At 40.3% G+C, this 17,938-nt stretch overlaps 2 protein-coding genes across 2 annotated transcripts in view; both read right to left on the bottom strand.

Moving 5' to 3' along the window:
• Positions 1–13,154, bottom strand: part of trpv2 (transient receptor potential cation channel, subfamily V, member 2) — a 40,459-nt gene extending 27,305 nt beyond the window's left edge. Inside the window, exons 1-5 of the mRNA XM_002938256.3 lie at positions 13,093–13,154; positions 12,824–12,995; positions 11,381–11,607; positions 5,445–5,745; positions 2,437–2,579 (exon numbers count right to left, since the gene is read on the bottom strand). Of these exons, the coding sequence (XP_002938302.3) occupies positions 2,437–2,579; positions 5,445–5,665 (364 nt within the window). The 5' untranslated portion in view covers positions 5,666–5,745; positions 11,381–11,607; positions 12,824–12,995; positions 13,093–13,154. The remainder of the gene's footprint in view (positions 1–2,436; positions 2,580–5,444; positions 5,746–11,380; positions 11,608–12,823; positions 12,996–13,092) is intronic.
• ubb (ubiquitin B) overlaps positions 1–17,938 on the bottom strand; it is a 198,403-nt gene that overhangs the window by 126,804 nt on the left and 53,661 nt on the right. The window lies entirely within an intron of this gene.

Here is a 17,938-nt window from a genome sequence, read left to right on the forward strand (position 1 = left end):
TTAGATGTAACCTTTACTGATGCCTTAAGGTCCCCATACACGGGCCGAATGTAGCTGCCAATATTGGTCCCTTGGACCGATTCGGCAGCTTATCAGCCCATGTAGGAGCAGAAACGACAGTCATACCCGACCGATATCTGGCCTGAAATTGGGCAGATATCGATCAGGCAGGTTAAAAGATTCAGTCGGATCAGGGACCGCATCGGCTCGTTGATGCGGTCCCCGAACCGACTGCCCCATTGCCGCCATTATAATGTATATCATTACCCCCAGGGCCAAACGATCGAATTAGCCCACATGTTCCCCAATATCGCCCACCCGTAGGTGGGAATATCGGGTGAAGATCCACTCCCTTGGCAACCTCGCCAAGCGAGCGAATCTTCAAGTGTATGGGCACCTTAACCCTTTTGATGATAGTAACCTACCCAAAGATGTAACCAATATAATAGTAGCAACTAAACATTGAGAGAAAAGGTTTGAACATAAAGCATAAAAACATGGATGGAACATGGATTGCTTGAGCTAAGTATTTCCTACATAATAATATTGTAATGGAAATCACTATTGTGGGTTTTTCAGACATTGACATTTTAAATTATGAGGATAAAAACAGAAATCACATGGCAAATACATAGCTCATATATAGTATAATGGTTACCTATGCAATCAATAAAACTGACCTGAATGAGAGATTGTCAAGGTTTGCCTTTTAATGGCCATGCAAGTACAGTTTCATCACTAACAATGAATCTTTCTGGAATTTTGTGATCATCATTCTCTCAGTATATTCACTATGTGTCTATCAACACCCATCTGGGAAGAGATAGGAAATCTAATGGCAAAAAGGAAACAACTGGCTCATCTAGTCTTCCGGATTAACTGCGCATCTTAATAGCCGCCTTTGTCTTCTGGGGCCTTACCAACCACTCAGTCAGCTCTAGAATTTTTCACCATCGAGTGATTGCTAGATTTTGCTTCCCTATGGGCTGTTGGAATGTTAGAAATGTATTCTATTAACAATTTAGCTTGTGTCTTAATACATTAAAAACATTCTAAATGGCCTCTGCATTTTATTTTACATTTAAAGAAGGTGCTGTAATGGGTGTGCCAGAGGGCATTGTCTAATGGCACAGTGGGTGTGTTTCATTATGCACAGCGTACAGACCATCCCTTTTGATAGCACTCTAAGGCCAAGTAAAGTACAAATACAACGGAAATGCAAACAATCTGGTCTGATTACTACGAGAAATCAATGCTTGCTGATCCTTTGATCGGCGCAGGGCACGGTAAGATCAGAACCATTTAATCAAGGAGTTTGCATTAAAATTTTGTGGGGGTATATTATTATTTTAGGCAGACCATTGTATATACATATGTACAGGTATTGGAGCTGTTATCCAGAATGTTCAGAACCTGGGGTTTTCCTGAATAAGGGGTCTATCTGTAATTTGCATCTTTGTACCTTAAGTCTACCAAAAAAAACATTTAAACATGAAATGAACCCAACAGGATTGTTTTGTCTCTAATAATGATTAATGTTATTTTAGGTGGGATTAAGTACAAGATACTGGGAATCATTTTTTTAAAATGTGATCTATTTGATTAAATGGACTCTATGTGAGATGGCCTTCCCGTAATTCGGAACTTTCTGAATAACCAGTTTCCATGTATAAAACAAAACAAAACACTGCAAACAGCAGAACACTGGTTGTTTGCTTTCATTGCTGCTTTTAGGGCCATGACACACGGGGAGATTAGTCTCGCCACAACAAATCTCCCCGCAATGCCATCCCACTGGCTAGAATGTAAATCGCCGGTGGGATGGCATATGCGGCGCCGTGATTTGCTGAATCAGCGAAGTTTCCTCTCAAGGCAACTTTGGCGACTTCGGCAAATTGTGGTGCCGCATATGCCATCCCACCGGCGATTTACATTCTAGCCGGTGGGATGGCATTGCTGCAACAAATCACGCCGCAACAAATCTCCGTTGTCGCGGGTGACTAATCTCCCCGTGTTCCCCTGCCCTTACCTGCACCCATGCTAATTGTTTTAGACTGATTAAGGAAATATATAAACATCAGCCAAGAACAAAATGGTTCCAATTTAATATGGAGTGTGCAACAGAGGTTAGTAACACCAGAATGTATTATTCCAAACACTTTTCATTAAAAAATACCACCTATATCGCTTCAAAGGTCAGCTACAGCAGATTTTATATGGCTTTTATTGTGTTTACAAGGGTATCTACTGTATTTACACCTAAGGTGGCACCTGGCTGAAAACTCTGGCAAAAACATTATTCAATGGTAATGTCATTAATACAGAAGAGCGATAGAGAGGAAGGCCAGGATTGATTTTAGAAAGGTAACAAGGCTATCTTTAACAGTGATCTGGAGTTTTTACCTGAGATTGAGGAAACGCCAATGTCATCCCTACCTTTAAATTCGGTGTTTGTCAAACGTTTCATTGTTTTGTGTAGATAGTTCTGAAGCCCAGCCAGATCCTGGGTATCACCGTTAGTTACAGCAGTAAAGATCCTGTTTCTATCATAAACCTGAGAGGGGTCAAGGACCGGCTGCCTGCAAAACAAATCGAATAAATTATAATTTTTGTGTTTGTGATAAATATCCTTTAAATTGTATCCTGTTAATGGGTTCTTAGTGATGTCATCAGTGCTTAGTGATGTCATTTCTGTCACATGACTCAATGAAACTTTTGTATAATAATAAATACTGTACCCCCTTTTGTAAAACATGAGGATATTATCCATGACCTGTATAAAAGCACTTAGCCTTTGGCCTCATGATTTTATATTGTCATGGAACTTCTCGGTAACTTATAATAATGAATGCAATACTTTTTACTTTTTTTTGCTATCCTTATTCGGACCCAGGAAATGTATACATGTTTGGATGAGTGCTCCTTCCAGAACATGATTTCTATAGAAATCAAGAAAATCTAAGAATGCAGCTGGCATAGATGCTGTTGTCCTTCTCAGTGCTTAGTAAACCCTGTGGATGTTCAATAAACACTTGTTATTTGGTTGTTTGCAAGAACCTCTGTCACCCTCTGTTTTTATTTTCTGTATGGCAGCAAGAGAGGTGTAGTTACACCCTCACCTTTCTATTCCACTTAGTGAAGGCCCATTCTGGGTGAGAGAGTACAGTGTAACCCATGTTCTACTGGTACTAGTGCAGGAAGGCAGGTATTGAGCTTAAATAGAGGTTACACAGATGTAATATAACATCCAGTGCAAATGGAAATACACCTCACCTACAGTGAGAGGTTTTATAATGGGATAGTTTACCTTTAAATTAACTTATGAAAGAATGATGCAGATGGTGATATTCTAAGAAAATATCCAATTGGTCTTCATGTTTAATTTGTTCTGGTTTTGAATGATTTAGCTTTTGCTCAGCCACTATCTGGAATTTTGGCAGTTATCTGGTTGCTAGGGTCCAAATTAACCCTAGCTTCCAGGCAGTGGTTTGAATGAGACTAAAGATGAATAGGACAGACCTGAATAGAAAGATAAGTAAAAAAAAAAATCAAGAGCAAAATTTTTTGGCTGTTGGGGTAACGCCCATTTAAAAACTGAAAAGGAGGAAGTGGCAGAAAATATAAAGAATAAATATTGAATTGCAATTGAAAGTTGCTAGCACTAGGACTACTACTTTACAGTGATTTCCCTATAAAAATATTGTTCTTCTATGATAAATGCATCAGACATAATAACATTTTCAAGGCCGTATCTCAGGGCCATGTCACGGAATAATCTCATTCCTTATTTGTTTTTCTTCTGCTCTTCTGCATAATTTCTGCTGCTGCTGCACAAAACATAAACGACTTCTTGTATTTTTCCAATATAATTCACTCAAGTGCCTGCTATGTGTGGGCATTTGTAATCTGTATTTTTATAGTGCGATAAAAGTAAAAAGGGTAACTTATACACAGGGATTTAGCTAATAAGAAAGTGCTGAGGTTTGTGACAATAAGGAGAAATACGGAAAACAGTAATTCTAAAACAGAGGATACTACAGTTGGCCATACACTGGCTATCAATACAGTTATCCGCTGACTGGCCTAAAGCCCTGTGGGAAGATTCAGTCTTGGCTTATAACCATGGGAAAGCCAGTGTATGCATGACTAGACTCTCAGAACAGAATGCCTGGCTTCTTCCCTAGTTACTGCTGCCTGGGAATATTCTGCCATTATATACTGTATAGCAAAACAGGAAGAACATGTGACACTTGACAGATAATATATTTTCTCTGCTATTACTCAAGGTTTTCAAGCACAAATTATTCTTCTGGCTCTTTGCAATTAGTCTTCATTTTTTTTTATGTGTGGTTTTTGAATTGTTAAACTTTTTTGTTCAGCGGTCTCTAGTTTGCAATTTCAGCTAGCTAGTTGCTAGGGTCTGAATTTCCCTAGCAACCCAGGAGTGGCATGGATGAGAGACTGTGATATGGAAAGGAGAGGCCTATGTAGAAGATAAGTAATAAAATATAACAATAACAATGAAATTGCAGCCTCACAGAGCAATGGTATTTTGGCTTCTGGGGTGAGGGACCCTCATATGAAAGCTGAAGAGTAGGAAGGAAAATAATTTAAAAACTATAAAAAATAAAGACCAACTGAAACATTACTAAGAATAGTTATTTCTATAACATATTATTATATTAAGCATTTACTTAAAAGTAAACAACCCCTTAAAATAGACCTGTTTGCTTAGAAATGCACTACTTCAGTACTATAGGGGGGTCAAGCTTTTGGCCCTCCAGCTGTCGCTAAAATACACAACTGGAGGGTCACAACTTAGACATAAAAGCAAATAAACTGTAATATATAATTTTGGCCTACAATAAGTCTTTGTCTGACATGTTTGGCCACCACCACCCTTAAAGTCGGTATTGCATTCTTCTGCTCATATGGGTAGAGATCTGAGAAAGGCTTAAGATTTGTATTAATGATGGGATCATATTCCCTGTTTTTCTTTTCTCTTATTGTTTTTTTTTGGTATGCTTGTCTCAGGAAAAAAGTACAAAAGAAACGGTAATTGGGAAGAACAGCAAAGGTTAGAATAGGAAATGATTATAATAAAGGCAGGCTCAGTTTCAGCCAGAGTTGTAGAATATACACCTGGGTGGGGACAATTGTTAGAAAAGAAAGTAGCTGCCTATGATGGTGCAGTTTCCTTCATTACAGTAGGTATCACCTGCCACATACAGGAATTAGCAGGTTGGGTCTAAGAAAGCTGAGAATGCAGAAGAAATATTTGTAAAAACCAAAAAATTCAGTATTCTGAAAACTAGCAATCCCCCTATGAGATAGGAGAAAATATACTGTATATTAAGCACATGGGACGCAATGAAGTTATATTCTATAAAAGTTAGGATGTGGACAATAGGAAAGGAATATAAGAAAGTGCAGCAGTCACTTACTTTCCATGGCCTGTCACTTTTGGCAAAAAATTCACATTGATCCCAATTAGAGGTGAGTAGTTGTCGCTTTCTTTCTGAATGGCCGAGTTCATGGGAGGCTTCTTCTCTTTCTTTCCATCACTGTTCTTGTCTGCCTTGTCAAACGCCGCCTGGGAATCCTTATCATGGAATTCGAAATTGAGTGTCCCATTCGGGGGACCATCTGAGTCTGTACCCGACATGGTGGCAGCAGGCAGAGTTTCTGCAGTTCAGTACGTGTGATGAGTATCCAGGTAGTTAAACAAACAGCATCTGCTGATACCTAGAGCGCAGGCAAAGCATATATTTGTGTAAGAGCGGGAGGGATGGCAGCTTGTCGCACACAAATAATTCTCTGTTTGCTTACTACCTGAGAGCCAGGTGTACAGGGAATGGAACAGACATGGACTGGATGCTTCTGTAAATTAAAATGTTTTTATTTGAATGACATAGACAATGGGATTAAACCAAAAGTCTGTGTTTGTTCCTTTAAAGGGGAACTCTGGCTTCCAAACAAAACTTTGTTAAAGAGTCCCACACAAATACAGAAACCCCTAATATACCTATCACTGTAATCTGTTCCTTCAAAAAGTATAAATAAATACCATTTTTATAAGATGAAATCCAGCTGTAAAACAGTTCTCTTTCTGCATCATTTGAAATCCTGGCAGGGGAGAAGAGACTAAAACATTGATGTAAAAATGTCTCCACAGCTTACAGACAGCATGCAGGAACTACATAACCCACAATGCATTGCACTGTGATGTTCCTTTCCTTATTGACATCACATGGATTAGGCCAACTGAAGACAGGCTGAGGACTACTGTTACAGTCAACGTTTTTTTTTGAGTATTAAAGTAGGCCAGGTAACCATATTACATTAGAAATCATGAATATTTTTTAACTGATGTATATTGCAAAGTTTCTTGAAATTATGTTGTGTTTGGGTGGAGTTCCCCTTTAGAGTGGATCATATCCCCAATACAGAATTAATTTAAACTTCTTTGTACACTTGTGTGATTGCCTTAATTTTCTATTTTGTGAGGCTTTTCTGAACTAAGTTTTACATGGATAATACCAGGATGTCAGTCAGAGCTGCCATAATCATTTGATGTGTAGTAGATCAGGGCGAGCCAACTTAAATCCATAATATCCCTCAACTTTTAGGACCAATGAAGACTTTTGAATCTTGGATTTGGAGTTCACTGTCCAAGAACCAGTTAGACTGTGGGCAGTAAATCCCATTTGGCAATGTATTGTTAAAAAGAAATGCCTATTAAAGATCCCCCATAGATCCATAGCCTTGTACTATGTAACCCTGCCCCCTCTCTGCTTCAACCACATGCTATACTATACATGGGCCCTTATCGAGGATCCATTAAAAAGCATTGAATAAATGATTCAGTTCAGTGTTGCCACTGATGCAGGACTAGGTGGGGGCTGGATTTGCCCTATGGGTGCCTTCCCAAAGAGCAAATCCAGCCCCCACCTAGTCCTGCATCAGTGGCACCACAGCACCCACTCTTGGTATAAACAAGCATGGGGTGGGGAAGACCCTTGGGTGCCTGAGCAGAAATTCATTTATTTGAAAAATCAACGGTTATATTCATACACTTGTGTACTGGCCCACTCCTCCAAGGCAATAGCATTGTTGTGTGAGTAAAGGGAGGCTACAGATGTAGATATAGAGAGAAAAGTGCATTTGAAAACATGCTGACATGGTGTTTTTCCTCACATAGAGAGTGTATGTGAGTGCCCCGCCCGACATGCCTTATCTGCACACCCTTTCGGAGGCTTTGCACACAGTTTCCATGCTTACCACCACAGTTTCCTAAATGCTTCTGGCCGACTAACTGGCACGCAGTGATCCTGCAGACATATTGACATGCTAGGTACTCAAACGCAGCTTAATAATGCAATGACTGCCAGCCTCGCACATCTTTAGAGACAAGTCAATAGGTTCCTTTTCTGTTAAGGATTATTATTCTTTTTATAAATAGGAATCATGCTTGCTGATTATTAAGGCAGCTTAGAATTTTAGGCATTGACTAAGGCCAGGCCTCAATGAATGGTAATGGGCACAGCTATAGGCAGATCTGCTGCTGCAAAGAAATTGTATGCCCTTCAACCTTCTGCTCTATTTATTTCCCCCAAATTCGCCCCCCTCTCACTCTGTACCCATCATCTGCAGTTAACCTCATTTAGCTCATCCTCCCCATATCTCCTACCTCAATGCTTCTTCCCCTTTATTCTCCATCTGGCACTCCACCCCCTCTATAGTCTCATCTTAAGTACCCCTTTATCTCCTTTATTCTCCACCTCTGTCACTCCCTATATTCTAACATCAACTACCCCTTCTTCCCCTTTATTTTTCACTTCTGCCACTTTACCCCTCTATATGCTCATCACCAACTCCTCCTTGCCCTACTTCCACTCCAACCTTAGCCACCCTCTTATTAGTTTACTTCCATCCCCAACTTGGGTATATCAGTGCCTGTTTGCCCTATACCCCACACACCACACTATCTTTATCACCATTTGCCCTGTTTTGCTTGACTTTACCTACTCCCTGCAACATATTCTCTGCCCCATGCCCCCTTTATCCTCTCCAATACTCCTGACTCTTCCTTGCCACTAGAGACTGATATAGTGAACATAGGGTCCCTGTGTAGAAATAGTGCAAGGGCCCCCTGATCACTGACCTATCGCCTAAAGCTGCTGTCTGTAGCAAGACATGGAGGCCTGGCTCAGTTAGACACAATGTCAGAAGGCTGTGCTGAAATTACCAGGAAGTGATCCATATTGTTTGAAAATAAAAACTTGTAGAACTAGCACACTGACACTAAGTAAGGATTCTTAACTTCCTTCCATGCTTTTATAATGTGCTTTGGCACCTTTTCCCATATGCAGAACATTGTAAAGGTGGTGCCATCCCTGACAGCCATGACCTATTTCTCTGGGCAAATTAGCAGTGTACAGCATGTAACATTACAGAGGAACTATGATGAATACAAAAACAATACACCATGGCAATAAGGAACTTTATATATAAAACAAATTGAAACTTCTGTACATTTAAATAGTCTTGTAAGCTCTTTTGGGCAGGGCTCTCCTCACCTCTTGTATCAGTTATTGGTTGCTTTATAAGTTACTCTGTATGTCCAATGTATGAAACCCACTTATTGTACAGCGCTGCGGAATATGTTGGCGCTTTATAAATAAATGTTAATAATAATAGTCAAATTACTCTTCATTACCCCTATATCAGCAAGTTAATTTAAGTGAAAGTTAAATCGATTATATCATCTAGTAACAGAGAGCACAGACCAATAAACAAGGATGCCAATTGCATACATGTTGGTATCTCTGCTGGCATAAATACCAATCCACTAAGTGAATATGTGAGCACTGAAAGGTTCGGGGTCCACCAATCAAAGCATACTTCAGCATTTTCACACTGAAATCCTCTCATTCTGTATGTTGATGGGCTGATCCCATGTCTGTCAGTGAACATATATATTTAGTTACTGGAAGGTAGCTGTTCAGCAATTCTCAGCTGGTGTGTATATGCCAGGGGAGAAACCAACTAGTGTGTCATTAGCCTAAGCACTAACTGCCCATTTAAAACACAATATAATAGAAGCTGTTAGTTGCCCATAGCACCCAATCAGATTTTTGCTGTCATATTCTGAGTGGTAGAAGACTGATCAAAACTAATTGCTAATTGTTTGCAATGGAAACCTTCAAATGAACAATTTATCATCTATCTTTACAAATAAGCCCTAAACCCTACCTGTAGGCAGACAGGCTGCTGAGAGGGGTTAGAAAAGAGTAGATTTTAAACTAGATTTTATTTTAGAAAAGTTACTGACTATTTTATTGATTATAATTAAAAAAAAATGTTTTCATGACGTGACATATTTTTTTTGGAATAAAGTTTTCCTTTAATGTTGCTAGTTTTCTTTTCGCTTCAACGTATGGCTCGGGGCTGGTGGATGTAGAACTGCAGACATAGTCACGTCTCCCCAAAGATGGCTACTGCCGCAGTAAGTCAGTTTGTTTGGAAATGACAGAGAACTGTGGTGGCGCAGTGGCTAGCATTTACAGTACTAGGGTGTCAGTTTGATTCCAGGTACTGTCTGCAAGGAGCATGAATATTCTCTCATTCCCAAAACATACAGGCAGGTTAGTTGGCTCCTGATAATAGATACCATAGTGTGTCCGATAGGGACTGGGACTGTAAGCTTCATTGGGTCAGTGAATGATGAGTAATGCTACAGAATATGTTGGCAGTATTTAAATAAAGGATAATAGTAATATGTGTCATAAGAAGACAGCTCCAGACCCATCAGAGGGTTGAGTATTTCTCTATGTTTATTAATAATAAATAGGAAAAACTAATTATTGCATTATTAAAGCATTATTAAATACCCGACACATCCAATAAAAGCAAGTCAGGGCAGACAAGTATTGCCTTGGTGGGACAGTTGCTATTAGGGAAAGGATATGCTTCCTTTTCTCCTGCCTTTATAAATGACCAAAAATGGACAACCGGGGAAGCAGAATCTCCTACACTCTTTCCAGGATTTGGAACAGCATCCCTGATTTTCCATAGACAGTGCTAATGGGAGTCCTCAGCTACAAGTCTGCATTTCTCTGCTGACTAAGAACAGAAATATTTCCAGCCAAACTCAAGCATTTCCCTTGACCCTAGCTACATCTTTTTCATAATCCCAGCAAGTTTGTACAGATGCGTGTTTCAAAAAAAATGCCCCCAAAAATCTCTGTTTCCATCTATGTGCTTTAAAATGGATGTAAACCCACAACTAAGATTTTGATTAAATAGAATGTAATTCCAAGCAACTTTCCAATATACAGTATGTTCATTAAACATCTTCAGTAGTTTTAAAGTTGCTTGGAAATATAATGTCTATTGAAAGCACTTTTTCACTGCTGATTCTGTCAGCCTTGTATGCTTTGTTACAGGTCTGTTTATCAGCTGGCTTCTATGGTCTTAACAGGGCAACATCAGGGCACAGAATAGAATGGGACAGACAGATACAGACAGTAGCAATTATATTTACAAATAACTTTAAAACTACTGATAATTTGTATTATGTGTAATATTAAAGTTGTACTCCCAGAGGTCTGTTTTCAGTAAAACACAATGTGATTATATTGTAAACTTAGCTATAAAGCTGTTCCCCTGCACATACTAACAGTAATTCAAGCTCAGAGCAGGGGCCACACCCTACTGTACAGCTGTAAAAGTCAGCAGCGGTGATGGTGCCTCCAACTCCAGCTTCTTTCTAACACAGAGGTGCGAAGAGCAAAATGAGAGAATAGATGGAGCACAATCCACAGGGCTCCATCTGGATAAGTACAGTTAGAAGGGTGGGTAACAGGGATAGCTGATGTAACAGTAATAAAATATTCACTTGGAATGTATAAAGTTGTGAGTTTTATCAAGTTTTAAGAACTGCAATGAGGACATCATATTCCCTTCTAATATGAATGTACAGTAATAATCACATTTCCAATAGGGTAACAAAAGCCCAGGGATAGTACTAGTTACAATAGTAAGGGTCCAAAAATAAGTACTGAGTCTGTATTTGAGACTGTAAAATGATCAGCAGATTGTACTCTGCAAATTACTAAAGAAAGCAATGGGTGTATGTAAGTAATCATACTAATACATCAGTCCCCTCCTGAAAGGTTCTGCAACCCCATCAGAACATGTAATGGTTCTCAACAACTTCTAGCATAAATATATCTGCTTAAACCAACTAGAGGCACAAACATTCTCCTAGACCCTTTTCATTACAGTGCTCATTATGTTGCGAAACTTTGAATTGTTCTTAGAAACTAAGTTCATAAGGCTGATTAGGAAAAAGGGGAGAGAAAAAAAAATGACTTACCAGATCTCAGTCCCTGTCCTGGGAGGAAGAAAAGGCAAACAAATCCTCACACCCCAAGTGAGTCTGTGATGAGGTCAGATGGAGATCCAGAGCACTGCAGTAATGGTGAGGCACCTCTCTGAATTCCACAGCCTAAAAATCCCATCTACAAGTCTTTGCATGCCATTGGATGGGCAGTCTGCCTTTAAAAGTCACGTTGCAAGAGTAGGTCTGCTTAACCCTTTGTGCTGAGGAGAAGAGTGAAGGATAGATGAGTTTGATATGGCACAATAACAGCATTTCTCCTTGTTTGTTCTATGTCCAGGGATGTTTCAGGTCTCTGTTTGTCCTTCTGTCCTCAGTAAATCTGTCCTCCTATGCTTCTGTGTCACTCCACAGACACCTAGCACAACAACCAGTGCCTTCTGTGTACTCCCTCTTTCCCCTCCTCTGCTTATACCTCCCTTCTTCTTTTTTTCACTTGAAACCCCCTTCTTCTGGCTCTCACAAGCACTGCCTTTCTTCCCTCTCTCTGTTGCTCCATTGTACTGTTGTGCCTTTTCTCAGGGCTGCTTTTCAGTTCTCCAGTGGAACTCATTGTAATGCTTGTCTTTTGCTTACACACACACACAGAATCACACATCTCAGCAGCCCCAGTCATTTCTGCAAGCCTATCTCCTGTGCATCTATACCTCTCGGTGGTGTATACAGCCTGAGCAAAGGAAGCATCTGCCACAATTAGATAGCCTTTTGTGTGAAAAGATATGATGTTCTTTTGCTTGCTGAACTATTCATAGCAAAGAGATGGGAGTGCACCCAGTGAAAACCACAGACCTAACAGAATGAGGAACTACCCAACAGTCACTACTGAACTGATCCCTGTTGCAAGTTTAGGTTACTCCATACAGTACTTCAGTATAAAAGCCCAGGATAGAAAACATTTTAGTAAAGACATTATTTAATTTTTTTTCCCATGGCCACATTCAAGCTATGGTGGCTGCACAGTACATTTAAAGATACAATGTACACAAAGACTTAAAAAGTTTGGCACTTTGCTGCAGCATAAATGGCATAGTAAAGTTATAGTAAAGGTTTTTTTAATATTTGGGTGCCTAGGTACTATTCTGAGCTGTCTTATGCCCAGCCTACACAGAAAACAGCAGAATAAAACACACAATATATAACCCGAGGCAGTAAGATAGCAGCAGTGCATTGGTCTGTTATAAGCAATATAGGAACAACACTGGGCTTACAGTTAGGAGCATCAATACAGTGGCTTCTACCAACAATACAGGGACCAATCACTTGGGTATAATACAGTGACAGAGTATCAGGCTCTTACACGCAGTGCAGGGGCAAACAGTGGACTGCAATGCAATCAGTCCAGTAAGAAACATTGCTAATTTACAGGTATATAAATATATAATTTCTTGTTGCTATATAATACATTAGGATGATGTGTACCTTTATTGCTGTGGGGTAGAAGTCCAGATGCAGTGCAGATTTCATTTCTGGCAGCAGGCAGCCCAAAGGGGTTCGAATATACTATTTATGCCACCCTAGACCACACTAGGCCAATCTTTTGAGCTCCCCTTCTTCTTCCATGGCCCCAACTCCTGCCCTCAATGTTTATAAGCTAAACAGAATGTGAAACAAAATATAAATGTTTAACAGCTTCCATTACTAGAGTTAAAATAAAAGCATAAGATTACATGAGAATAGGATCACCCTACCACATATCCACAAATTCAAGCATAAGTCCAATAAAAGGTCTCAGCATTCTGCCAGCTACAAGAGGCTTTGCTCAGAAGCACATAATCCATCAGGGGTGTGTCTGGGATCACCAAGCAGCCTATCACAGCATAGCTCAATTGCCATGCTTTTGTAAATTTGCAATTTGTAAACAACTGTACCTGGTTTTCCTGGATAATATTATTGCCCACTCATAGGCCAACTCACACATTAAAATGCCCCTTATAGACTAAAATCTGTAAATTTGAAGAAGAGTTACCTCCATAAAGAACCATCTCAGACAACCGTAGCTTTCCCCCTTATCTGTTCTCTCCATATGTATAGTGATCATTTAGACTTTCCTCCTTATCAATCCCCAAATGAACTAAACACTTTAACACACTAAACTAATATAGCATTAACCACTACCATATTATTCCAAACTAAATATATTTCCAATACGACACTTTGAGAAAATAAGCGGAAGCCTTTATATTTCCTCTTAACCCTTGCTTGATTTAAAGATTTTTTTCTAACCAGACCATAAAGCAACTGTAAGTAAAACAACTTTAAGGGTAAAGAGAAAACCATATCTGTAAAGAAAGGACACAAATTTTAATGGGACTATGCAGTGCACTACACAGTGGAATATGGCATGCTAATAGTTTGTTATATAATATGAATCACTCAAATGTTTCCCATATAACCCTAAGTTTTTATGCAATTATTTTATAAAGATATAGACATATTCTTACTGCTCATGCTGATATATGTCTCATCTTCCTCTCTCGCCTTTCCATTTGCAGCCTCCATCCATCCCTAATCAGACTGGACAATCTTCTGTCTGGTCTCATGCCTACAAACCTATTCTGTTGCTTTTTTTATTGTAAGTGACTTGGTTTGGACCAGTGTTTTTTCTGGATATATTTTGAGTTCAACAAAAATGACTTTACTAAAACCTCAGAAATTACCTCCAGTTCCTATGTAGCCTGGGGCCTGCTGGTAGAATAACCCTCAAGCTAGTGCCACCCTGGACCAACAGCCATGGGAGCAGAAAAAAGACAGAACGGTGAAAAAGGCAAATACATAAATAACCAAACTATAAAGCCCTTCTGTGTAAAATGAGGGGTCTGCCATCTCTGCAGGATGCTGCTGCCAAAAGTTGATAAAGGGTGTGCAGACCAGTCAAATTCTGTATCATCTCAGTTCTAGCCCCATTAAGTTCCTGATGCGCCACTGGTTGTGCTATTATTAAAATTTCTCTGAAAAATACTTTGTAAAAAAAACGCCAAAAAAAAAAAAATCGCAAAAAAACGCCAAAAAATAACGCCAAAAAAAACCCCGCAAGCTATTCCTATGTATATGCATAGGCGATAAAACGCGGCGGAAAAACCAAGGCGAAAAAACGCGGCGCCAAAAAAAAACGCGGCGAACCCAAAGTGGCGAACATCGGCAAAAGTCCGCGAATTTGCGCGAATTAGTTCGCCGGCGAACAGTTCGCTACATCTCTATTATTAGCTAGTCACAGTTTGTGTTTAACAGGCTACATTGCCTCTGATCCTTAAACACTAGAGTACTGGGTCTGCAGTACAGTTCATTCTGGTCTAGTCTTATGTCCTGCCTTCAGAAGAGCTAATGAGCCATGATTCTTATCTCAGTCTCACATACAGCTCCTTGCTCTCCGTGGTTTGATACACTGAGCAGTTTTCCCACAAGAACACACAAAGGAGGAGGGGAGGCTTGCAGAGACATGATGAAGTCAAATGTATCCTCATTAAGGGACAGTGGCAAGCAGCCCTGAGCAAACAAGCTAATACAGTGCTGTCCAACTGGCGGCCATACACACAGGCAGCATAGGGCAAGCAGAGTATGGCACACACAGGCAGGGTAGGGAAGGCAGAGTATGGCACACACAGGCAGAGTAGGGCAGGCAGAGTATGGCACACAAAGGCCAAGTTTGGCACAAACCAGCCAAGAATGGCACACACAGTGAAAGTATGGCACACGCAGGCAGGGTAGGGAAGGCAGAGTATGGCACACACAGGCAGGGTAGGAAAGGCAGAGTATGGCACACACAGGCAGGGTAGGGCAGGCAGAGTATGGCACACACAGGCCAAGTATGGCACAAACCAGCCAAGAATGGCACACACAGTGAAAGTATGGCACGCAGGCAGGGTAGGGCAGGCAGAGTATGGCACACACAGGCAGGGTAGGGAAGGCAGAGTATGGCACACACAGGCAGGGTAGGGAAGGCAGAGTATGGCACACACAAAGGCAGGGTAGGGCAAGCAGAGTATGGCACACACACAGGCAGGGTAGGGCAGGCAGAGTATGGCAGGTTTTTTCTGTACTACAACCATTAATATGGGTATGGTCATGTGATAACACGGGTGCGGTTTCAAGTGGGTGCGGTTTCAAAAAGGGGAGTGGTCAAAACTGGCTTCCATTATCGGCCCTCCACCACGTAGGTCCGAAAAATTCCGGCCCTCGGTACAACAGAAGTTGGACAGCACTGAGCTAATAGATTAATAGACAGATATGTCTGACTACTACTACATTGTTACAACATGTTTAGGACGGGTCTTAGAACAGCAAGTCACTGGAAGAGAAGTTCTTTTTTATTATCCACTTTTTTATTAAACACTTTGCTGGTTTAAAATAAATCTGTACTTTCCTTTTAAGGATATTAAAATGTTGCCTGTTACAATGGTGTCTGTTGCCAGAGATCTTATTTTAGACTGCATGTCTATCCCATTTATTCCAGTCTATTTCTTAAATCCCTTATGCCTGAAAGTTGTGAAACTGCTGATAGAACAAGATACAAAAGCACCAGTTACAGAGATTAAGCCCATTATCTGAATGTTAATAACTGGGTTTAAACAAAGGGTACAATACATATTTTGACGGATGGGGCCTGGTACAGCATAAAAATTAAACCATCCCTAACTGCAGTCCAATGGTCAGATTTTGTGTGTGTGTGTATGCATGTATATACATGTATGAGAGCAACCAACCAGGTCTGGACTGGGATTAAAAATAGGCCCTGGCATTTCAAGTACATAGAGGCCCAAACAGCCCCCCACCAGCCCAATAAATAGTGACTGTCTATGGCAACTTACAGCAGCCCCTCTGGCATTTGCCAGAACCCACAGTTGCCAGAAAATAAAGTGAATGTAACCAAACGATGGTGCTGCTCCTCTAGGGCTGCGTAAGGATCAGGTTAGCTTGAAAGCTAATTGGGGTTAAAAGTGTGAGAATGAAGTAGATATTCCCAGAATGGTGACTGCTACAGCCATAAATATATACCTAGTGTATGTTATATACCATAGAATGTCTGCTTCAGAGATAAAGCATTTACAGTAAGGAACAGTGATATATATTTCAGACTTCACCCTAATTTGCTACCAAATTGTTTCTCCCTTGTTTCAAGCAGCCGGTTATTAGCAGCCGCTGGGGAGGCAGGAAGCTGAGAGTTGATGAGTATATGTGCAAATGAGCAATCCTGTAAATAGAAACAGGGTGCCAGATCACAGGAACCAGATGCGACAACACTGCGCGGCATAGTCACAGTCATAGGCTCATCTATTATACTTACAATACGAGATACAGTACTAGCCTGAGTTCTGGGGTTTGTGGCTGAGATTCAGTTATCAGAGTAGACTTTAGTCCCAGACTGACAGTCTGTGAATTCTGGATAATGCCAGAGGGGCACCTGTAAGATGCCATAGACAGTCACTATTATTGGGCTGGTAGGGGGGCTGTTTGGGCGTCTGTGTAACTGAGATGCCAGGGCCTTTTCTGAATCTCAGTACAGACCTGGAAGACTGAGAGCTGCCAAATGCAAGATGCCTGGGCCCTAGTTGGAGAGAAAATAAAAGAACTAAAATATAAATGTCTAACTGGTGGCCCTCCAGCTGTTTCTGAACAACTAATTCCGTTATAACATAACAGCTGGAAGGCTACAAACCAGGTGTTTCTGATATAAATGCAAATATTTATGCGGTATGACACATTATAGTTAGGGCTGTTCAGCAATAGATCAAGGAAGGCATTGTGCCCAGGGCACCTTGTGGAAATTTGCGGTAAAAGCACAATAATACAATGTATATTTAAATATTTTTATATATATATAGCGCTACTTGCTAAACTGCAACTTACAAAATCCCATTGACAGCCATTGACCGTCTATGACCTGTAGTTCAGCAGAAGTAACAGGTTAGACGTTCCTGAGTTATATTATTTTTTGTGATGTGGCCACTTAGCCTGTGATCAATAGCTCAAGCTTTATTTGAAACATACAGTATGACTGGAGATTCATGTGCATGGGGAAGGGTGAGGGCCTGACTAAATGCCCAGGACTAAAAGTGACTGTATAAGCTGCTCTAAAGCAAAGTACCCGGTACTGTGACAGAGAAGGAACAGGATGTGGCTAACACCCAGTTTGGCTTATTAAGTAAACAGTGTAAGTAGTGGCACTGTAAAAGGATTCCTCATTGGCAGAAATGTAAAAGATGCATCATTTATTCACATTGGATTGTACTACTGCAAAAGCAAAACCATGGATAATGTCAGTCTGGACAACCTTGCTTGCAGGGGAAGTTCACCATTTTTTACATGGTCCTATTCTAGGCAACTCTTCAAATGATCCTCATTTTATATATTTTTTGTTTTTATAAATTATTAACCTCCATATTCTGCCTCATTCTGCTTTGCCACTGAGATTGATATCCAGCAATCATAAAAATAGTCTGACTTTGAAGCTTTATTTTTAAGGTTATTCTTATTTTTTACTGTGTAACTTTCCATTCAGGCACTCTCCTATTCATCTTTCATTTCAACTCCCAAACA

Source organism: Xenopus tropicalis, chromosome 2 (genome assembly GCF_000004195.4).
Source record: "Xenopus tropicalis strain Nigerian chromosome 2, UCB_Xtro_10.0, whole genome shotgun sequence".
In the NCBI taxonomy this organism is placed as follows: Eukaryota; Metazoa; Chordata; class Amphibia; order Anura; family Pipidae; genus Xenopus; species Xenopus tropicalis.